This window comes from Equus asinus, chromosome 4 (assembly GCF_041296235.1).
Source record: "Equus asinus isolate D_3611 breed Donkey chromosome 4, EquAss-T2T_v2, whole genome shotgun sequence".
In the NCBI taxonomy this organism is placed as follows: domain Eukaryota; kingdom Metazoa; phylum Chordata; class Mammalia; order Perissodactyla; family Equidae; genus Equus; species Equus asinus.
Genome location: NC_091793.1, coordinates 39,509,200 through 39,533,527, shown reverse-complemented (window position 1 = coordinate 39,533,527; position 24,328 = coordinate 39,509,200). Strand labels below are relative to the sequence as shown.

Genomic DNA, 24,328 nt, shown 5'->3' with positions numbered 1-24,328 from the left:
ATTTCTTGTGGGGTTTTTTTATTGCATCCTATCAGTTGGTACATGATTTTGATTTGTCTTATTTGTGATGATGTTCACTTTGATCACTTGATTAAGCTTGTGTCTCCCAGGCTTCTCCACTGTAAATTTACCTTTTCCTTTGTGTAATTTATAAGCATTTTGGGGGAAGTACTTTGAAACTCTATTAAGATTCCGTTTCTCATAAAACATTCAATTTTTTCATTTATTTATATGTTTGTTTAGACCCATGTTTTACTCTTTTATTCAATGAGTTATCCTCCATTACTATCATTGTTTGTTTTGATACTTCACTTATTCCTTATTTTGCCAAAGGGAGCCCTCCTGCGTCCTTTTGATATGTCTCCATCATTCTTTGAGCTCTTCCTTGCTTTCTGGAACAACTAGATATTCTAGGCTTATCTCATATATACTTTTCCAGTCCCAGATATGGAATCAGCCATTTCTCTAAGAAGCTCTATTCCCTTTAGTCAAAAATGGGAACTAGATGCCAAGATTTAGGCACTAGGTATATTTAATGCTATTGGGATGTCACTGTTCCAAGGCCCTGTCAGTGGGCAGAGCAAGGGAATATTTAGATGATGTATGCACAGTATGTATACGTATGTATGTATGTGGGAATGGGTGTGTATATACAAGTATATATATGCACACACATCAGTATTTCTATATCCACTTCTACATATTGAAAAATATGAGTCCATAGTGATAATGTGATTTCAATGTAAACACCACAGAATTTAATTCCATATTTATAATTTATTCTCTGATAGTCAGAAACCTATTTCCATTACCTTTAATGTATTTAGTTATTTTATCTGGCCCTAATACCCATTTAGGGCCATTCCCATATATGGACACCTGCCTCATCCCATTTGGGCTCTCCTCCCCATGCCAGCCCACCTTTACACTATCTTCACCCTGCTCAGAGCATGATATGCACCACTCAGTTTACCCTCCTCCTCCTTCTGTGTGCTCTGCCTCCCCACATCAGGCTGACTCTTAGTGGATCCCCTCCTTACCCTGACAGCGCTTTGACTCTCCACTCCAGCTGCCTTTCACTTGCAGACACCCTCCAAACTCTGCCAGGTGTGTGACACCCGTGGAAGGCTTCTCTTCTGTGGGGATATCCTCCTCACCTTGCTTGGGCTCTGTGCCCCAATACCAGACTTTTCCTGCTGGATGAAGAGTGATCTTATACTGTCAACCTGATCATGTTATTCACCTTTATGAAATCCTTCCAAGCTTCTCATTACCTTCAGGGTAACATCCAAGCTCCTCAGTAAGGCACAAAATTCCACTTATGTTCTGGCACTGGACTCCTCCTTATGACCACCATCCTCAATATGCAATCATAATAAACTCTTGCAACTCTCCAAAGGAAATTTGTTCTCTCATACTTTGTGATACAATCCAGAATGCATTTTCCTCTTTCTTTTCCTGGTTAATATCTATTCTTCCTTCAGGATAGGATCCCAGCATCACATAGCATAACACTCTCTCACTCCATCTCCAGTGAGATGTCCTTATCCATTCATCCATTTCACTCATATTTGTGGAGTGTGTTCTATATACCGGACTTCATGCTAGGTACAGAAAAATAATAGTGAGTAAGACAAAAAAGAACCCTGCCCTCAAAGAACTTATATTCCAGAGGAGGTAGATATACAATGATCAAATAAACAATAAATAATATAATTTCATATTGTGATAAATGCTATGCATTAACTTAGAATAAAACAGATGTTGGAAGAGTAGCCGGTACTTTAGATCAGAGAAGGCCTCTCTGACGGTGTTATTTGAGTTGGAACATATAAAGAAAAACAGCTAGACATTCAAAAAGTCAGGGGGAGAATGTTCCAGGGAAAGGACATAGAAATACAAAGGCCCTGATGATGATAAGAATTTGTAATAGAAGAATAGATAAAAGGCATGTGGGTTAGGGGAATGTCATCTGAGATGAGGCTGAGGAAGATGGAAAGGCAAATAGGTCATTGTAAGAACTGTAGATTTTACTCCAATTATGACTAGAGGTCATTGAAAGGCTTTAGCAAGGATGTGACATGATTTGATTTACATTTTTAAAGGGTCACTCTGGCTAGAGAATACCTTCTGGACAGCAAGTGGAAGCAGGGGAAACAATTAGGAGTTGTTGTAGTTGTCCAGGAGAGAGAATGTGGTTGCTTGGATCAGGGTGGTGCGGTGGAAGTAGAGAGAAGTGGAGGTTTGAGATACATTTTCAAAGCAAAATCCGTAATATTTACTGCTGAGTTGCATTCAGGGGGCATATTCATAGGATTTGAATCAAGCACACCTAGGTTTATGGCTTGAGCCACTGTGAAAATCATTGTGCCAGTTACTGAAATGGTGACTTATAGGTGAAAATCCAGAGTTTTTGTGTGTTTGTTTTGTTTTGGTGTTGCTATGCTTGGAGAGCAAAGGTCAAAGGTCTAGTTTGGTTATATAAAGTTTGAGATACCTTCTAGATGTCAAGTAGATAGTTAGATGAAAGGGTTTCTAGCTCTTCCACTATGCTCCTTTAAGCATTATGTGTGTACTTCCATAATATTTTTATAAAGTATTATAATGGGAAAATTTTATGGAAAACATATTAATTCCATTACTTTTTATAAAAGCAGCTATTGCAAGTGATCTCCCACTAGTTTGTGAAATTCGTCTTCTTTGATTCTTAGTGTTTAGCAAAGAGCTTGGCAATAACTATTTGCAGAGTGGACATAGGTATAACTGATGTAATTTGACAGGACTTCTTAGGAAAGTTGTATAAGACAGCCAGCCATAAATCCTAAATTGAATTGAATCAAGTACTAAACGATATTGCTTTTTAATTAAGATTATTTTTCTCTCAAATATTTCTTGAATATCAGAAAAACACTCTAAAACTGTCTTGCATCTTCCATTGGATTCCATAAAAAATGCTACAAAGATAGCAACACAAATGGATATCTACATAATAATTGAAATTATACATGAGATAAATTAAGATGATCATTAGGTTAGTGAAAACATATGAGAGGAAAGACTATTTTAAACAAGTTAGATTATATAAACAAACTTCAGGCAACGTACTCTAAGAAAATATTGACAGTGATTAATAACAACTCCAAAAGAGATATTTTCTTATCTTCTCGTCCTTATTCTTCTTGTTTCTCCTTTCTCTCAGAACAGTTACAAATGATTAGCTCAGCAGTCATTTCTCTATTAACTATCAAAATGATTGAAATGATAGAGACACCGGCTGTCAATGTTTCAAACTTAATCTTAGAGACACTAGCATTTACTTAACATAAAAGCTGTGAAAGTATTTCCGAAGGAAAAGATAAATAACATTGACAGCATAAAAGTTAAAAGCAATACTGCATCAAAAAATCCCGATTAAAATAGAAGGAAAGTAACAAATGAGCTACAGATGTTTATAATAAGCAGTAGAACTCTGAGTACTCTAATATGCAAAGCACTCTTATAAGACCACAAAGAAGACTAATATGTCCATGAAAAAAAGGAAAAGAGTATGAATAGAAGATTCAACAAAGAAAAATATGAATATCTAATAAACTAAAGGAGAAATGTTTAAGCATATAAAAGAAATTCAAAATAAAATTGTAACATTTTAGCGTAAGAAGTAGTGAAAACTTTTTTTTAATAAAAATCCTCATGGTCAATGTTTGGTAAAGGTGTGGTGATATAGGCATTCCCATGTACTGGTGGTGGAAATGTTTCTATAAATTTTTATGGTAATGTGAACAAAAATAAAACATATTTATACTATTTTTAGTCTAGTAATTTCTCATTCATACCAATGAAGTGCTCAGAAAGAGGAAAAAAATCTGTAAAATGTACTTATTGTAGCACCTTTTTTTTTTTGGGTGAGGAGGTTTGGCCTTGAGGTAACATCTGTTGCCAATATTCCTCTATTTTGTATGTGGGATGCTGCCACAGCATGGCTTGAAGAGTGGTGTGTAGGTCCACACGTAGGATCTGAACCAGCAACTCATGGGCAGCCAAAGTGGAGTGAGTGAACTTAACCACATCACCAGGCTGGCCCTGGCAGCACTATTTTAATAGCAAAAAATTTTATGTTTGAATGGAAGATAGAATATATAGGAGATTAATTTTTTAAAAACTAATTTAATCATATGATGATTAAAGTTGACATATATAAACATAAAGTTAACGTATATGTTAACTTTAAAAATATTAATTTGTTAACTATAAAATAGAGTCTTCATATATTGATTATTTGCAAATTTGTAATATATATGTGTGTATGTGTATAAAAGGGGCAATTTAACCATTTCCTTATTCTTTGTGTGTATGTGTGTGTGTTGTCCAAATCTGCTTCTGCTACCTGAACAGGAGAAAAAATTTATTCCAATCAAATAGGAAATGTAAAACCTAGATTGTTTCTCTAAGTGCTATATCATTTTCCCAAACCTGTTCATTCGCAACCTGGCTTTAAAACCCTTAAAGCAGGTTTGATCACTATTGCTTCATCAAACTTAAAGCCATCAAACTTACTAGGCTTTTATGACCAGGCTCCTGTCCATTTCTAGAGTAACATCCTTTGCCTGTCTCCTCTCCTCTTCTCTGTACATACACACCCCATCCCAACTCTAGATTCATTTTATTTCCTCCAAAGCAGCATTCTCCTTCTAAACATATGTCAACATTTCTCCTTCAAACTTGTCCATTCTCCATTTCCTACTCCTTGGTCTGGCTACCTTTTATTCATCCTTCAGGACTTCACTTAGACATTATTTTTCTCAAGGATGCCTTCTCTGACATCCGTAAACAGTGAATACAATGCCCACATTGTCTCCTCATTCCTACAAAGGAAAGGTACTCTACAAATTTTTGTTTAAAGAATGACTAAAGAAATAGTCAGAAATAAGTTTCATGAGCTTGAGGATATTAGTCTTCAAGAAAAAGTTTAAAGATGTGAATAAATGCAAAAACTCTAAATGCGACAATAACCCCTTAAAGATTCCTTTGAACAGTTTAAAACTTAATTTAATGCCTGTGCCTCTACTCTCTACTCTCACTATGATTCTTTTTTCCTGAATTAACCTCTCCTGTGTACTGGAAAGTTTCTCATGATACTTCGCGAATTTTTAAGAATGAGCCACGTCTCCCACTCCCACCCTAAAAACTAAGAGTAGTATGTTGTTATCCCTCTTTTCACTTGACACTGAATTTGAAGGTTTGAGTTCTTTAAAAATTGGAATTTTTTATTCATTTAATCTATTTTGTTTTGCCTTCAGCATTAACTTATTTTGGAATATATATGCGTGTGAGTATGTATATATACATATTGCCAGGACATCTGATGACTCCAATTTCCTTACTCATTCTGTTGCCCACATTTTAAAACTCTTCTGACAAGAGAACTCTACCAAAATCAAGCAATAGTCATAAAATTACAGGAGAAATATTTCGTGAAAATCTTATCTTAACTAGAGAAACAATCCCTGAAAATTGGTGTTGTCTGATGGAGAGCCTGCAACTAAAAATATACAGTGTGATATAATGGAAAGAATACTTATACTCAGAAATGTATAATGAAAGAATCACCCCTCAGTTATAATTATCATTAACAATTAGATTTTTTGCACATAAATATATTGATTTAACTTGTTTTTCTACCTGAAGAATATATTCTCAGATTTCCTCATAATATGAAATATTCTTATATGATATAATTTTTAATGCCTGCTTGTGTATCCATGATTGGTTAATTCACTGGAACATTCTCATCTTAAGTCAGCAAAGAAATATTCTTTCATTTGTTTTCCTTGCTAGAAAATACAGTCTATAGTGCATGGAACTGATGATAGATGATACTTTCCAAATCCCTTCCCTTTTTGAGGGAGCTTTGGATAGAAACTGTATCAGGGATGGGAAATTTTCGCTGAATTGAGAAATAAAAATGAGGAAAGACTCCACTGCAGCTGAAGGTCTCTCTTCCTCTGGGGCTTTTGCTGAGATTGGGGGCCCAGGAGTCACATGGTTTCTGAGGCCAGATTCATTGTCATACCTGGAAAAAGCTTAAAAAGTGGTCTTTGAGGTCAATGTCAGCCCCAGCATCTGAGGCAAAAGAGAAGAAATCATTATTAACGCCACAGGAGACAACTTGGTCTTTAGTGTCACTCCAGGATGTCCTTTAATGAGTCCTTCTTACATCTGCCTCACCGCTTTCTTGATGTTATCATATTTGGCTACTTTCTTCAGGTCAGATCCATGACAAACGTGTTGACTGCGGGGACCTGGAAGGCCATACCAATGGACTTTTAGCTCAGGGATCAGCTTACCTACAGCCTTGGCAGTGTCAGCAGTCAGGAGAGGCAGTGATAATATTTTGGGCATCACCATGGCCATCATACCACAGTTTGCCATTCACAGTCTTCCATAGGCAGTGATAGCATGGACTGTGGTCATTGGTCCCTCCACAGTGCTGAAGTTGTTATGGATGACCTTGGCAGGGGAGGTGGGAAAAGCAGTTGGTGGCACAGAAAGCACCGCTATCAATCTTGAGGGAGTTATCACAGTTCTCATGGTTCATTATAATCACAAACATCTGAAGAGGGGCAGCAATGATGACCATTTTTGCTCTATTCTTTAGGTGAACCTCAGTCTTCTCTAGGGTGTTGAAGATACCAGTGAATACCACCACACATTCAGCACAAGCATTATCCTATTTGCTGTTGTTGGAATATTGCTTCTGAAAGATGGGGATGGGCTTCCCATTTAACACACACTTTTGGTTCTCAGCCTTGATCATGCCCTTCTACTTCCGTGGGGGAATCATACTGGAAAATGGAGACCATGTAAATGAAGTCAATAAAGGGGTCACAGGGGGTGACGATATCTATGGCACATTATAGATTTATAGGTTCCAATATATTTCCCAAATAATCCTTAAGATAAGACAATGTTTGGTGACATGGGGAAATTGACAACTACTACTAATGGCACAACAATTAGGATATTGAAATCATTTAGGAAAGAAAGAAGAAAAAGAGGAGGGAAGGAAAGGAGAGAAGGAGAGAGGAAAGAGAAGGAAGAGAAAGAAAATGAAAATAAATAGCAAAAAAGCAAAAACAAAAATAAAGATTATAAAATATGATGACAGAAGTAAGATTAAACAGGGCAGTTATCATAGTAAACGTAAATGAGTTAATCCCATTTTGAAAAAAGATTCTTGCATCAAAATGCAACCTCTAACTGTAAGATGTTTGCAAGTGACACATTTTTAAAAGTGAAAGAAAAATTCTAAAATCTTAATGTGGAAAAAGCATTTATCTCTGTGCAAAACAAAGTGCAGTTGTCAAAAATATTTAAAACAAAGTAGAATTCTAGATAAAAAGCATTAGGAATGAACAGGATTTTTTATGTTGATAAAGTACAAAACCCATAATAAACATATAGTAGTAACAACAAACCTTATTTCCCTGCTTATAATATTGCACTGAAATAAATACAAAAGCAATATTTGTTATCTATACATATATATGTATATATACAAAATCAGTAAATAAAATGCAAGAGTAAACAAGTCATTTCCATATAAAATAGAAAAAATACTTATATAGAGAAATAAAATAATTCATAATATTAATTTAACATGATAAATTCATGGTTCCCAGTCTCAGTTGGGCCTTAGCACTACTCAGCAGACCTAAATTTCTCCAGTTGGCCTGCAAACTGACTTTCCCAGTGACTTTTAAGTTCTACTCTCTCAGATGCCCAATTTTCCTTCTGGCTTGTGACAAATGACTTTGCCCTCACCTCACAGAGAAATTGAAAGTCATCAATCAGAAATTACCTCAACATTTTGCCAAAAAAATTGTAAAACCTCCCTGAACCCATTGTTTCCTCCTCTATGCTATTAAAATGGAAGTATCCCTCTACCTCTCTAGAACCAAACTTCCCATGTGTTTTCAAAGTTCCACCCCTCAGGAAATTTGCTCTCTCAATTCCTTTTGGTTCCTGTCTCTTTAACATCTCTCTCTTTTTTTTTAGATGTCTTTTTTTTTTTCTGCTGAGAAAGATTCTCCCTAAGCTAACATCTGTTGCCAATCTTCCTCTCGCTCTTTTTTTTCCCTCCCCAAAGCCCCAGTTATAAGTCTTTCTAGCTCTTCTGTGTGAGCCACCGCCATGGCATGGCTACTGACAGACGAATGGTGTGGTTCTCTGCCCAGGAACTGAACCCGGGCTGCCAAAAAAAGAGTGTGCTGAACTTTAACCACTAAGCCATCAGGGCTGCCTCTGACATTTCTCTGTTTATCATCTCTTTTCCATCAGCCTTTCAACATCCTCAAGTCAATGCCATCACAGAAATGTCTCCCTTAGCTCTGAAGTTATACTGATGTTCTTTCACTTCACGAACTTCTAGAAAGAGGTACCCACACTTACTCTGTATCCCCTCCCCGCCTTTTGTCTTCCAAACACACCAACCACCTTATTGTTCCATACATGTGCTGTCTCTGTTTTTTTTCCTTCCTCAGGATCATGGCATATGATGTTCCCTCTGACTTGGACACTTCATTTCAATGCCACTCACGCTGCGTTCACTTAGCTAATTTCTACACCTCCTTCAGGTAGCAGCTGAAATGTCACTGCCTTGGAGAAGTCTTTCCTCACACCCCAAGTTAGGTTAGATTCATCATTAAATGTCTTCCTAACATCCTCTACTTCTTCATATCACTTTTCACTTCTCCACATCTATCTTTTACACTAGAATAGAGGTTTATGAGGGAAGGAACTATGTCTGTCCTTTAGTTAATATTGCTTACTACTGGTTATTCCTCTTTAATCTGGTAAGTGGAGAAGATGACACAGCCAAGCATGAGCAGTCCCAGCAGAGAAATTATTTTCTGCTGATTCTTCTCTGTGTTTGGTGAGCCACTGCACCAGAGAACATTTATATCCTACTTTATGTTTTGTTTGAGTTCAAAATGTATCTGATGATTGACTTCTTTCTCCAAAGCTGCTGTCCGGCGCATGCTATTCAACCTCCTAACAACCTCCTAAATTTTTGCTTGATAAAGTCACCACAGAAACTCCTGGACTTTCTAATGCCATGCTTTCTAAAACACCTTATCCATGGTGGAGTAATAGAGATTACTTGGAGCACACCTTCTTTTCTTTCTTGCCAGCAACATGGTCCATCATTGTCTTGAGCCCTCACTTCTCCAAATCAGAAATCAGGTGGCAGTTTAGAGAGGTTATTTCCCTCTGGAGACCCCCACCACAACAGCTTTCTGCTTAAAGCAGTCGCTGTGATTCCAGGGAAGCTCTTTTAAATACTGGTAAAATAAGTCTATGTGCTGCATTTTCTTTCTAACCTGTTTATCCCCCTTTCCCTTCAGCTCTCACCTCTGCATACTAGAATGTATCAGTGAGAGTTCTCCCACTGTCTTCTCTGTTTAATTTGGTGATTCTGCCAGTTACTAAGAGGGCTGTGTTGTGATTTAACTCATCAATGTCTTCTTTCAGTCAGGCCCCATCTATGCTGAATCTCGCAGTAAGAGAAGAAAATAAATATTTCTCAACCCTTTGCTCTGAAGTAAGCATTATCCTAGTGCTTCATTTACAATATCTCAATTAATCCAGAAAATAACTCTACACAGCAGGTTATATTATTCCCATTTATAGATGCAAATACTGAACTTTAAATACTAGCACTAGGATTTTAATCCATTTCTATCTTGCTCCAAATCCCATTCTGTCTTGCAAACAAGTGTCAGTAAGTTTTGCCCGTAGGAACTAGTAGAAAACATACAGGTGATTTGAATTTAGGATGCTAATGAATTGAGAGTTTGCTCATTGATTTAAAGATGAAGGAAGGGATTTCACAGTTAGAGACTCAGAACTTAATGATTTTGTTTCTTTAAGGGAAATCTGAGCAAAGTTTATATATAAATCATGCCAATTCTTAATTATTTAAAGATAGATTACTCAGTTTATAGCATTTTTTTAAAACATTTGCTTTATATCCTTATATCCCTTGCTATCAGCCTTTTGAATATTCCTTTGCCAGAGATGAGACAGGGAGAAAAGAAAAACTTTTATTAATGTGCATTTTGATAAATGTTTTAGAAAAATACTTAGTAGAAAAAAGAGTTGGAATTGCTAGCTAAAATTAATTTGAATACTTCATTTAAAAAAATCTCTATTGTCCTGTGAAGTAAATTCCTATGACACTGATGATGTTTAATTCCAAGGGACTTTCTATGTACTTATTCTTAAAACTTCATATCCTATTAAATCTACCTGCATAAGTACTTGTCACATCTTTCTGGTTTAAACCTTAACTTCTTTCTTCTGTCTACTCTTTATTTCCTTCTTGGTGATAACCCTCATGACAATTGCTTTTACAAATACCCTGGGGGTAATAATATTCACTTTTCAAGAGTTGTTGTGATATTTACATGAAAAGAATATATGTAAGTTGCCTGACACAGCATGTACTTAATGAGACCTATTATTAGTAAAATAATGATGTAAATTAAGAATTAGAAAGCAGAATGACTTTTGATAGATTAAAGAGCAATGCACACTGCACCTTTATCTGTAAAGAATTTCCTTCTTTCACACACAAATTGATATGTGCTTCCTATTTTGGCTGCTCAGAACATATCTTCTGTAAATCATTTTATAACTGCTTCCTGCTGTTTTTAAACTGAAACTGAATAAAACAAAGACAGACACAAATTACCAATATCAGGAATGAAACAGGGAATATCACTGCACACTTTGTACACATCAAAAGGTTAATAAAGGAATATTACAAACCACTCTACCCACATAAATTTGACAACTTAGCTTAAATGAACCAATTCTTAAAATACAAACCACTACAATTCACTCAATGTAAAAAAGAATGTGAATAGTCTTATAACTATTAAGGAAATTAAATTCATAATTTAAAAATCTTTCAAAAAAGAATTCTCTGAGCCCACGTGGTTTGGAGAATTATAACAAGCATCTCAAGAAGGATTAATTCCAATTCTAAACAATCTTTTCCTGAAACAGAAGAGGAATTTCCTAATTCATTTTATGAAGCCAGTATTCCCCTGATACCAAAACCAGACAGTACAAAAAAACAAAAACAAACAAAAACCCCCAGCAACACAAAAAGCAAAAACTACAGAACAATATCCTTCATGGATATAGACACAAAATTCCTTAACACAATATTAGTAAATAGAATTCAACAATATATACAAAGAATTATACACCATAACCAACTAGAGTTTATTCCAGAGATATAAGACTGGATCAATTTTTGAAAATTAATAAAGAAGAAAAATCACATAATCATATTAATTGAAGCTGGAAAAGCATTCAACAAAATTCAAGGTCCATTTATGATTTTTTAAAAAAAGCCTCTCAGAAAAATAGAAGTAGGAGACAACTTCCTCAACTAGATAAAGAGCATCTACAAAAGAATCTACAGCTGACATTGTGCTTAATGGTGAAAATTTGAATGCTTTCCTTCTAAGATTGGGAACAAGATGAAGATGTCCACTCTGCTCACCACTGTTATTCAAATAGTGCTGGGAGTTCTAGCCTATGCAATTAAAAAAATAAAAGGCATACAGGTTGGAAAGGAAGAAATAAAACTGTTCCTATTTGCAGCTGACATAAATTGTCTGTGTAGGAAATCCCAAGGAGTCTACAAAATACCTCCTACAACTGATAAGTGAATTCAGCAAGATCACAGGATGCAAAATAAACATGAAAAATAAATTTTATTTCTATGAACTCGCAATGAATATGTAGACATTGAAATTAAAAATACAATACCATTTATAATCACGCACAAAAAAAGAAAAGAAACACTTAGATGTATATCTAACAAAACACATACAGGATTTGTACACTGAAAAGTACAAAATACTAATGAAAGAAATAAAAAATCTAAATAAGCGGAAAGACAGTTTTCATGAATTAGAAGACTCAATATAGTAAAGATGTAAATTCTCCCCAAATTGATATACAAGTTTAATGTAATTCCTAGCAAAATCCTAGCAGATTTTTTAAAGATATATACAAGACTATTCTAGAATTTACATAGAAATGTAAAGGAACTAGGATAATGGAAATTTTGGAGGAGAAGAATAAACTTGGAGGAATTAGTCTACCCAATTTCAAGATTTATTTTATAGTTATAGTACTGAAGGCTGTGTGATATTATTAGTGGAGGGATAGACACATAGACAAGTGGAACAGAAGAGAGAACCCAGAAATAGACCCACACAAATATACCCAACTGGTATTTGACAATGATGCAAAAGCAATTCAATGGAGGAAAGAAAACTTTTTCAGCAAATGGTGCTGGAGTAATTGGACATACGTGGGCAAAAAACTGAAACTTGGCCTAAGTCTCATACCTTATACAAAAATTAACTCAAATGGATAACTGTCTAAAATGTAATATGTAAAACTAGAAAACTTTTAGAAAAAAACATAGGAGAAAATCTTCCGGATCTAGAACTAGGCAAAGAGTTATTATACTTGACACCAAAAACATGATCCATAAAAGGAAAAATTGATAAATTGTGTTCCATCAAAATTAAAAATTGTTTGTTCTGTGAAAACTTCTGTTAAGAGATGAAGAGACAAGTACAGACTGGAGAAAATATTTGTAAACCTCGTACCTGATGAAGGACGAGAGTCTGGAATGTATAAAGAATGCTCAAAACTCAACAGTACAAAACCAAACAATCCAATTAGAAAGTGGGCAAAAAACCTCAAGAGACATTTCACTGCAGAGGATATACACATGGAAAATAAGCACATGGAAGGATGTTCAACATTATTAACAATTAGAGAAATGCAGATTAAAACCACAATGAGATGTCACTACACACCTATCAGAATGGCTAAAATAAAAAATAGTGACAACACCAAATGATGGCAAGGATACAGAGAAGCTCATACATTGCTGGTGGAAATGAGAAATAGCACAGTGACTCTGGAAAATAGTCTGGCAGTTTCTCTCTCTCTCTCTTTTTTTTTTTTCGCTGAGGAAGATTAGCCCTGAGCTAACATCTGTGCTAAACTTCCTCTACTTTATACGTGGATTGCTGCCACAGCGTGGCTGACAAGTCGTATAAGTCTGTACCCAGGCTTCAAGCCCATAAACCCAGGCTGCTGAAGCAGTGTGCCAAACTTAACCAATATGCCACAGGGCTGGCCTCTGGCAGTTTCTTAAAATATTAAGCACTTTATTACCATACCACCCAGCATTTGCACTCCTGGGAATTTATCCCAGCTAAGTGAAAACTTATATTCACTTAAAAACCTGTACAGCAATAGTTTAGCAGCACTAGTCATAATAGCTGAAAACTAGAAACAACCCTGATGTCCTTCAGTGGATGAATAGTTAAACAAACTGTGGTATATCCGTACCATTGAATACTACCCAGCATAAAAAGGAACAAGCTATTGATACACACAACAGCTTGGGTGAATCTCCAGAGTATTATGTTGAGTGAGAAAAGCCAATCCCAAAAGGTTACATATTTTATGATTTTGTTTGTGAAACATTCTTGACATGACAAAACTATAGTAATAGAGAACAGATTCGTGATCGCCAGGAGTTAAGGAGGAGGTGGGAGCAGGAGAGAAGGTGTGGCTATAAAAGCGCAACAGGAAGGATCCTTGTGGGATGGAATTGTTTTCTCAGCTGTATCAATGTCAATATCCTGGTTGTGATGTACTATAGTTTTTCAAGATGTTACCATTGGAAAAACTAGGAAATGGACATATGAGATTTCTCTGTGCTATTTCTTATAACTACTTGTGGATCTACAATTATCTCAAGATAAAAAATTTAATTAAAAAAATTGAGTTGTAGAAAAAAAAGCAACGTGCACTTTTATTTGTAAAAATTTCTTTCTTTCACCCACACAGTGAAGTGAATTTCCTATTTTGGCTGCTCAGAATATATCTTCTATAATCCATTGCATAATTACTTCCTGCTGTTCTTAAACTGAAACAAGTCATTTAAAATTATTTTTTTAAAATAGAACCTAAATGTGGGAAATAAAACTGGTCTTATTTTTAATTTTGGACACATTTGAATTTGACTTGAGCATCTTTGAAATATTATGTTTCAAATATTTGCATAAATATTTGAAATGCCTAATTCAAAAAATATTTTTTGAAAGATAGTCATGACTATTTTAATGCTGGAAAAAGCTTTTATAAGAACAAACCTCATGGTTTGGAGCTCAAGAGGCTCTTCTCCACTTCTTCAATATCTACATTGAATCCAGAGCTACATAATACTTTTATCAAATAAAACCTAAGCTTTTATGACCCTCTCATGGCTATATGTAGTCTTTCCAATTTAGGTTTGAATAACTTGTGTGAAGAAACTAACTCATGTGAAGAAACATGTATTATACATTTTCCATTTTAAAACTTTATATTCATGCTTCTATATGTTAAATACTAGGAATATACTAATAGTTTTATAATCTGTCTCTTTTAATAGAAGATGAGTATATATGTTAATCCATAGCCAAATAGCTCTATATAAAAATGAAATGAAGAGATGAAAGCAGAAAATATAAAGATTTAAAAAAATGTCTGCCTTTATTTTAATAAGACATCTGATGACTGTAAGAGTTTAATGCACTGAAGAATGGGGTTCTATTTGTTCCTATTTCCCACCCACTTGTATTTTCTTTAATACCCTTTAAAATCACAATTTTTTTTTTAAAAGCCAATACTGTCAATAGACGGAAGAGTAGGAAAATTGCTCATTGGTATAAAGATGAGAAAATCAAGAGCTCTTAGGCTGTTGGTTCTACCTGTAACTTCATGTTTACTTCTTTTTGCTTTGTCTATAGTGTGGTGTTCTAGAGGGAAGAATGCAATCAGTTTGAAATTCTGTAGACCTATGTTTTAATTTCAGCTCTCCCAGTTGTTAACTGTGAGACTATCTCTAAATCTCAAGTTCACTGTAAAATGGAAAGAGTAAGAGCTACTTTTAATACCAATGTTATAGGCTTAAATGAGATAACATATCTCCAGTTCCTAGAAGAGTGTGTACTCCTCTTAAGTACTTCATATTTACTCGCACCCACTTTAACTCCCTCGTGGTAGTAATACATTTTTTTCAATCTATATTTGGCCACAATCTATAGCAGAGGAATGGTATTTTGCTTACCTGAAGCCCAGAAGTTCTACATATTTAGAACAAATCTTAATCTTATTAACTCTATATTTATGACAAAAAACTGTACCCCATTTTAAAGTGTTTTTTTTCCTTTTACCGAAAAGAAAGAAAATATAAATTGTTCTCAATTTGCATGACATCTTTAATTAAAACTTCAATAATATCTACCCCCACTGAGTTGTCTGGACTGCTTCAAATCCCTTCTCTATACTGTTTTAAAAGTGATCAAGACAGAGAAATATGAGGATTGTAATTCAAGATGGTGAACTGATCCCAGCTGTTTACATGTTCTCCCTCCTTACATGCAGTTAAAATGGTAAAATGCATATAAAAATAACAAGTCCATAGCAGTGATGAAAAGCACGAGTGGTTCTATCACAGGCATTTGGTAACTTCTGAAAGATAAAAAAAAATGGTATGGGCTTGGTCAGGGCGATTAAAGAAACTCAGGATCTTATATGGAGCAATTAACTTTGTTGATTTCCTACCATATGGTAATGATTATCTAAGTAAGGTGAAGAGTCTGCTGAAGCAACTAGTGGGAATTGGGGCAGGAGAGAGAAATGGGGCAGTGTTTTAGATAGTCAAAAATGGTTAACCAAGAACACCAGACATTTGAGGAAAATTAACAACCAAAAAGAGAGGAACCAAGGCCAATGCACAAAGTCAAGGACTTCTGAGGAAACAGAATTAATGACAGAAAAAGATCATAATCAGTATCTTTAGAAAGATTTGAAATGTTATTGAATTCATAAAATTAAGATCAGGCTATTTTTAGAATGGAATACATGGAAAATAAGAAAAGTTTTTGAAAATTAAAAATAGGATCATCACTCCTAAAGTCATAATAAAGTGCCTAAAAATGTCATCCCTTATCTTATTTGTTCACTGCTGTATCCCCAGAGCCTAGAACTCTGTCTGACACATGGCTGATAGTCAGCAGTATTTTTTGAACAAATTATTGAAAGTGCTTTAGAACGTCAAATTGTAGAATACTCTCGGAATATAAAACAAGGAGGATCAGAGAGCCAATATCCATTTACTAGGAGCTCTAGCAGTAGTAGGAGAAGCCACAACAGTGATTAAGAGAGTATGGTATCAGCACAGGAACAGACAAGTAGATCAATGGGAATGTAGTAGAGACATGTAAACCCAGTCTACATTTGGAAATTTAGTATATGATAAAGGTGGCATTTCAAATCAGTGAAGAAATGATGGTATTGGGACAGTAGGTTATCATTTTGGTGAAAAATGCAATATTCCAGGTTGATTAAAGTTCTAAAAGAAAATACTACTGGTCTAGCTTCCCATTTTTATCACCCCACTTCATCCCCTTTTTTGAAAGTATTTAAGAAGACATCTAATTTTATTACCAATGACTTTACAAGACATTGCTTTCATATAATTTATAAATGGGCCAGTGTCTGGAAAGTCTGTCATCTTCACATATTCCTATTGATGTCACTTGCTAATCTTCTACATTCAGCCATCTTCTCTGGGAACTCGTTTTTAACCTTGATTTTGCTTGGATAATTTAATATCAGCATTGACTTTTGCTAGCACCACTTTTTCTTTGTACTGACACCAGAGTGTCCCTCTAGTCCTATTTGACATTTTATTAAGAGGTTGATGAGGTCCCTTTATAATTAAAGTAAGTGAATTCGGATGATTTAAAATCCACTTAAATCCAAGTAAGTGGATTTAAAAAATGTCCATTAGTTTAAATAATTTGAAAATAACAGAGAAAGAAACATAAAAGTGGATATTTGAAACTTAGATTCCAATCCAGAGAAAATTTGGAAGTAAATATACACGTTAACTAAATCTCATCCTCGTCAGGAATAATGTGTTCTCATTTTATTCATACATTAATCATATCTATCTGGGTTGCAGAAATGCAGTGAAATTCTTAATGTTGGATCAGAATATGTTATGTTTCATTTATATCTTTACAGAACATAAAGACATTCTTATGGTAATAGGTTCTGATTGATGAAGAGAATCCAAAACAAGGGTAGGAAATGCACACCATGCAGTATGTGACACCAGTAAAGTCACACATTAGTCCCTTTAAGGTAATAATTAAGATGGTGCTGGCTTTATGGATGTTAGATGGCAGTCTCAGTGGACTCTGCTCTCAGAAGGGCCCCATGCTTGGGGTTTAGTGCTCTTGGGTATCTGTCAAAAATTCTTAATGATTTTTACCTCTGAATTTGTGTTTTATAAGCCAACTCTGTGGGAAAATGGAGCACGTGCTGGGGCTTGGAGCCTTGGCTCATCTATGATCTCACCTCCCGCCATCTCCCACCTTATTGGGTGGGATTCTTGGTCACCTGCTCCTGCAACCCTGGTGCTCCTGGCCAGCCCAGCAACTGCTGATACAGCAATGAAACCCATCCTCTTTTATCTCCATTTTTAATATCACTACCTTCTCTGTTCTTTTCTCCCATTGCTGTTAGTTCATTTCTCCACATAAATATCTCTTTTTAATCCTGCCTCCATTTTTTGTGTTTTGAGGCACTATCCGTTTGTTTCTAGATGTGAACACATGCACCTTCCTTCTAATCTAAGCCCTTCTGATAAAAGTTATATAATCTTAAGTAAATCATTTAACCTCTATGAGTCACTGCATTCTGTGCTAGTTAGGGTAAATAGTGCTAGCTACCACAGCAGACACACCCAGAATCTCAGTGGTTTAAAATAAAGGAGGTTTACTTCAAATTCTCATAAAGCCCAATGTGGATTGAATGACCCTCCTTCCATCTTGCAACTACATCTGTCACAGGGCTTACCATGGTATCTGCAATTTAGTCACTCAGCAAATATTTGTAGAATGAATTAATGTAGCAAAAATTAGCCTGTTTGCTTTCATGACTGCATAACAAATTGTGTTTCTAATGTAATTAGAACTTTGGGTTGTCAAGGTTCAGAAACATGTATTTAAGAAATATTTAGAAGAAAAGGAGGAAGATTATATAAATTCGGTCCGTTGCCTATATACAAAGCGAGACACAACACAATGCAATAAAACAAAACCAAGATAATGTGTTTCCACTGGAGCCAGTGTCATATTTCATGCCTTTTAATTACTGTTATATAGTCTAGTGGAAAGAACACCGAATGTGAAATTGAGATTCAGTAGCCCCAAGGACAGACATTTCATGAGAAACCAAGCCTGATATTGAACCTCAATCTTTCATACTTCAAAAGCAACTAAGTCCTTTGTGGGTACTAATTTGAATTCTATTACTGAGTTGATGTGTCATAATAATAAATGACTTGCACTTTCTTGTATAATCATATTTATGCCTCTCAACCTCTTTCATAAAAATATTGCAATGGTGAAAGAATAAAGCATATTGTGATAACTTGCACCCCTTATGTTAAAAAAACTCTGTAAAATACAGACATTTTAAATATCATTGTCTATTTTAGAAATAGACTAAATGATATCTACTTTAAAAAGTATGATGAGCTGGAGGAGACAGGGTAACTTGAATGTTTTTCAGGAAAATAATCTGTGGAATACAGTAATTAACAAGTGTTTGAGGGCAGTGAAAACATTAGTAAACCAAAAGTTTATTGTACTTTGGGGAAAGTAAAGTATAATAAACTTTATTGTAAGGTGATTACAGTTAATCTCTTGTTAATTATTACAGGACATTATTAACATTTCACTAATATGGATAAGAAGAATAAAAAGTAAGAAAACTTGTATTGATTCTTAGGAAATGTGCATAATTATGAGAGCCAAAAAGACTGTAGTTTTTCTAAAGGACAATGTTATAAGCTCTGTTAGGCAGGAAAAAAAGTGACTATAATTAAAACTATGGAAAAAACCCAGAAAACTGCTATAGGGAACAATCCATTACTGACAAAAGGTATAGATTATATCTGCTGTTACTCCATGATTTTAGCTTTTATGTTTAAATTGACTTTTCTTGCTATTTGGGGATTAATTAAAATCTTTAAAAAAGAAAATCAAAGTTCACCTCAAATACCAAGCAGATTCTTAGATCCTGGAAAATGTTCTATATAACTTTACTTAATTCTGATGGTAAAATTCCAGCATATGGTTCTTGAGGACAATATCTAATGCCACCAATTCCTTGACTATATAAAGAATAAAAAAAGTGGAACTACCTTAATTATGCTTCAATATTGTAAGGACCCTTTTATTATTGGATTCTAAATCCTCAGGATCTGGCAAATGCCAAATGCTTAATAAATGTTAGTTGAATGAAAGGTGACTTAAAATTGCAACTTTCCGAACTGATCATTAAGAGAAGTTCTGTGCACTGTATTTTTACAGTTTTCTGGGGAAATTTAACAAAAAGTCTAAATTATTTTATCAACTATGCCATAATATTTTTCAATGAACAATTTTTTCATTATTTAATTCATCAAGGGATTATTTAGTGTCTCTCTGAAATGCACAATTATATTAAGTATAAAAACTGGATAGTTTAACTGAAAAAATCATCACTTAGGTTAAACTGATGGGGAGATTGGACTGAAAATGAACATGATCATATTAATACTCTCATCACGCTCATTTATTTTAGCCTAAACAACGGACATCTATTGTGTCTTCTTTGGATTTTCATCGAATGAATCACAACCAAGAATACTTTGAAATCAACACATCTACAGGGTGTACAAGCTTTACTTCCAACCCTCCTGTTAGTCCACCCACCTCTTCTGTGGGAACCACAGAAGTCAAGAACGAGGGAACTGGCCATACAGGTAAAGCCATTCACTTTATGCAGCTATACTCTTGAATTTTTAAAATGAAAGCTTTTATGAATTAGAAGAATTAAGAGGAAGCTTAGTACAAATTGCATTGTGTTTTTCGTTCACCTCCATGTGTGGCAGTGTAGAGCTTTATGATTTTTTGTCACAATGTGGGTATAATATTCTTTTTGAGTGCATTAATGGCCTTTCAGGTGTTAGATATTAAAGATGATGATTTAATGCTGTAATGGTAGTAAAATTATCAGAGACCTAGAAATGCTCTTCTTCCACTGCTATTTACCTGTCTTCATGTAGTGGTATCAGCTCATCAATATATGACTTCATTAATAGTTGCTTTGAGGCTAGAGAACCTGCATCAAGTTTATCTGGTAAGATTGGGTTGGATAGTGTAGCCTAAGTGGGCTCCCAATCTACTCAAACCAAGGTGAACTTGGGGAGGAGGGATGTGAGGAAATAAGTCTGGGGATAAGGGAATATTAAGGAATGTAACCATACCTACTAGCAAAACATACCTGGTTCCACCCAATCAAATTTGCAATGGTTTCTTTTTTGGGGGGCAAGGAGATTGTAACTTGCCAAGGAACAGGAAAATGACAAGTGGGACCTCATGAATCTCTTCCCCTTAAACTAATTTAAAGTAAGTAAACTATTCTACTACTTTCCTTCAAAAAGATATGATTTTAAAATCCACTAGATATCATTAATATGAATTTTAGAGCCATAAAGTATTATCTTTGTGGGTATTCCATGTAATCTTTGTTCAAAATGAGTGTGTATCTATGACTATATGAATGTATATATGTGTACTTATTGAAGTCCTTTATTCTGACTCTACTTTTAAGAGCACTGATACAGACATTCCAAAAATATAGCCAGAGAATTATTTTCCCCTAGGAAAAAAACTATTTTTAAAACAATGATTAATGGAAGTGGTGAGATTGATATTCTATGGAAGCTATAATCCAATCTTTTCATGGCAACCACAGTGATATTTGTAAAATGTAAATCAAAGTATATCATTATCATGCTTAAAATGCTCAATGGCTTCTCATTGAACTTAGAATAAAATCCAACTCCTTACCATGGCCAATGAGTTCAATATAACCTGGCTCCTGCTTAGCTCTTTAGCCTAACCTTTAGCAAACTCATCCTAGCCCATGCTGGCCTTCTTTGCTAGGCATTCTGGCCCTGGGGCTTTTGTACTTTGGTTCCTGCTGCCTGAAATCTCTGTCTTCAAATTTTCATGTGGCTAGGTGTCATCTTGATTTTGGCTCCAATGCATTTCCTCATAGAGGTCTTCCCAGATCACCCTATCTCAAGTAGGTGAGATCAATCACCAAATATTATGATGATTATAATGACAAAGATGCAAAAAGAGCAATAAGAATAAGCAATGTGTTAAATCAAATGCTTAAGTATTTTTAATATTTAATGTAATTTTTAAAATCTTAAATATTTAATACTTAAATTTAATATTTTAAATATTAATAAGCAATAAGTATTTAAGCAAATACTTAACACAATGTTTCATACACGTTATTAGGCATTTTATGTATATTAACTCATTTAAAACTCGTAACTGTCATATGAGTTAAGTATTATTATTTGTAGACAAGGAAACATAGAAAGAGGGTAAATAACTAGACTGCAGCCCATAATGACGGCTGGGATTCAAACTTGGTGGTAGAGTCCATGTTCTTAACCATTTTTCAATATTGCTGTGGGCAATTCTATCAAAGCATCCTGTTTTCTTTTTTCCATAGCCTTATTTACTATGTGAAATTACATTGTTCACTTGTTTACTTATTTATTGTCTTCTCTCCTCTTTCTAGAATTGTAAGCTAGAATGGATGGGTCCCTAACACATCATAGGCACTGGAGTCAGGCTGCCTAAGTTTGTTTACTAACTATGAGACTGAACTTCTTATGCTATGAGACTTAACCTCTTTATGCTATAGTTTTCTTATCTAAAGAATTAAATTAACAATTAAATTAATTAGATTAACTTACTCTGTCGTGTTGTTTTGCATGTAAAGTGATTTGCACTGTATCTGGCACATAGTGCTCAACAAATGTTAGTAACTAGTAGTAGTAGTCATTATGATGTTAACAAAGCCTGGCATCATTCAGCGAGCATGAGCATTTATTGTATGTCTGCCATGCACCAGATGCCATTCTACAAGAGAGGAGGGATGGGATATGATTTGTAAATAAAAGTGGTATGTGGACCCCGGAAAGGATTTTGGGCATATAATTGTTACTCAGTTAATGCTTATTTGAATGACTAGTTTCAGATTTAAAATCCTAAAATGGGAGGAATTACAAGTACTCTGATACTTGCCTTTGGAAAATCTTTCTTAGCTTTATTTTAGTTAGCGCACAAAGTGTTTTTTGATGATTAATTTTAAAAATTTTTTTCAGCAATCCTTTGAGGTAGATAGAAATGTTGCTTACTTGTTTTTAGATTAAAAGTAAGAGAAGTTATGGGTCTAGTCCCAAATCTCGGGTGCTCTCTCTCCACTCTGGCTGCCAGAGAGAGAAGAAAAGAACACACACATTTTACTGCTGCCAGGATTTCAGTGACACCATCCAAAACGTGTGGAGAAATTGCAATTTTCCACACTTTACAAAATTGATATTTTGAGGTCTGACATTTGAACAGAATCAAAATCTAACCTTTTAACGGTTGTAATGGTTTCAAATAACATGTTGCTATGGTTTCCTAATGTAATATGTCACCTCCATGTTACATCAAACATTTTAGAACAGACTGATATTTAGTAATAATGTAAGGACAATGCTGGTTTGTTTACATTAAAAAATAAAACTTTTAATTTTACAAGTAAAACTTTTAAGGTGAGCATTTATCTACTTGAGAAAGTAACGTTTCATTATCTTACACACAGATAGTTCATTATACTTTGTATTTAAGAACCCACATATGCAGGCACTACCCCATTATTGAAAGAGAGTGAGTTCCAGAGTCACTTCTGTCACAGATTTGCTAGATATTTTCCATCAAATACCTTGACTTCTCTGATCTCCAATTTTCTCCTCTGAAAGGGGAAATAATGTCTAGTCTTTAGGTAGTTGTAATGAATGAGCTTATTTATGTGAATGTGCATATTTATGTGAATGTAAACTATGAAAACTAATATTCTCCTTTAATATTATCATAATTATTATTTAATTTTATTATTTTTCTTATTTAATATTATTACTTGAGATCTATAACACTTTTAAGATAGAAAGAGCCTACTATGGGTCTATACTTATGTCAAAAGTAGCTGACCTTTTCTTGAGTTAAAAGTATAATCTAAATTAACAGATAAATGTACAGTTCATTTTATAAATGAATACATGCACAAAAAATTAATCTTGGCAGAATGTCATTGAATAGAACAAAGATTAATACACCCTCAAAAATGAAAATGCTGCAAAACAATTTAAATAAGTGACCCAGTGAATTTATTATAGCATAGAAGGCCATTTCAAAAGTATTCTGAATTGTAATTAAACCTTCCCACTCATAAGCACTGTATGATATAATCAAAGTATCAATTTATGAATCATCAAAAAAAGGTGATCAGAGGCTGGTCCTGTGGCCAGGTTGGTTAAGTTCGCACGCTCTGCTTCAGTGGCCCAGGGTTTCACCAGTTCGGATCCTGGGTGCGACACGGCACTGCTCATTAGGCCATGCTGAGGCAGTGTCCCACGTGCCACAACCTGAAGGACCCACAAGTAAAATATACAACTATGTACTGGGGGGATTTAGGGAGAAAAAGCAGGAAAAATAAAAGGTGATTAAAGGGGAAGACCTTTGGAGTTTATAGACTTGGGAATGATATGAATGGGTTTGCATTTAACCAGAAAGATCACTCTAATATTAATATGCAGTAGATAGATTTGGGGTGAGGTGAAATTGGAGGTGGAGAGAAACAGTGGCATCAGCAATGGAAAAATGTAAATGGATTTAAGAAATACAAGGTAAAGAGTAATCAACAGGTTATGGTAACTGATTGGATATACAACAGTGAGGGAGAAAAGTTCAAGGAAATCTCTAAAGTTCCTGGTTTAACCAGATGACTCAAATCAGACTGCCATGCCCTGAAATATGGGAAATTTGTAAGTAAGAAGAAGGAGGGCAGATAGATCATGTAGGACCTAATAGGCCATTTTAAGGACTTTGGCTTTTACTCAGAGTGAAATGAGGAGTCAATTTAGGTCTTTCAGAAGAAGAGTTACATGATCTAACCTCTATTTTAGAAGATTATTCTGATTGTGTTGAGAATGGACTGTAGAAGGATAACAAAGGTGGAAGCTGGAAGACCACTGCAGTAAGAT

At 34.8% G+C, this 24,328-nt stretch overlaps 1 protein-coding gene and 1 pseudogene across 16 annotated transcripts in view; one reads left to right on the top strand and one right to left on the bottom strand.

Moving 5' to 3' along the window:
- Positions 1–24,328, top strand: part of ANKS1B (ankyrin repeat and sterile alpha motif domain containing 1B) — a 1,016,307-nt gene that overhangs the window by 423,843 nt on the left and 568,136 nt on the right. For all 16 annotated transcript variants that reach the window (XM_044745264.2, XM_044745227.2, XM_044745210.2 and 13 more), the window contains one exon: positions 19,795–19,975. In XM_044745264.2, the coding sequence (XP_044601199.1) occupies positions 19,795–19,975 (181 nt within the window). The remainder of the gene's footprint in view (positions 1–19,794; positions 19,976–24,328) is intronic.
- LOC123283217 (glyceraldehyde-3-phosphate dehydrogenase pseudogene) lies at positions 6,065–6,899 on the bottom strand (annotated as a pseudogene).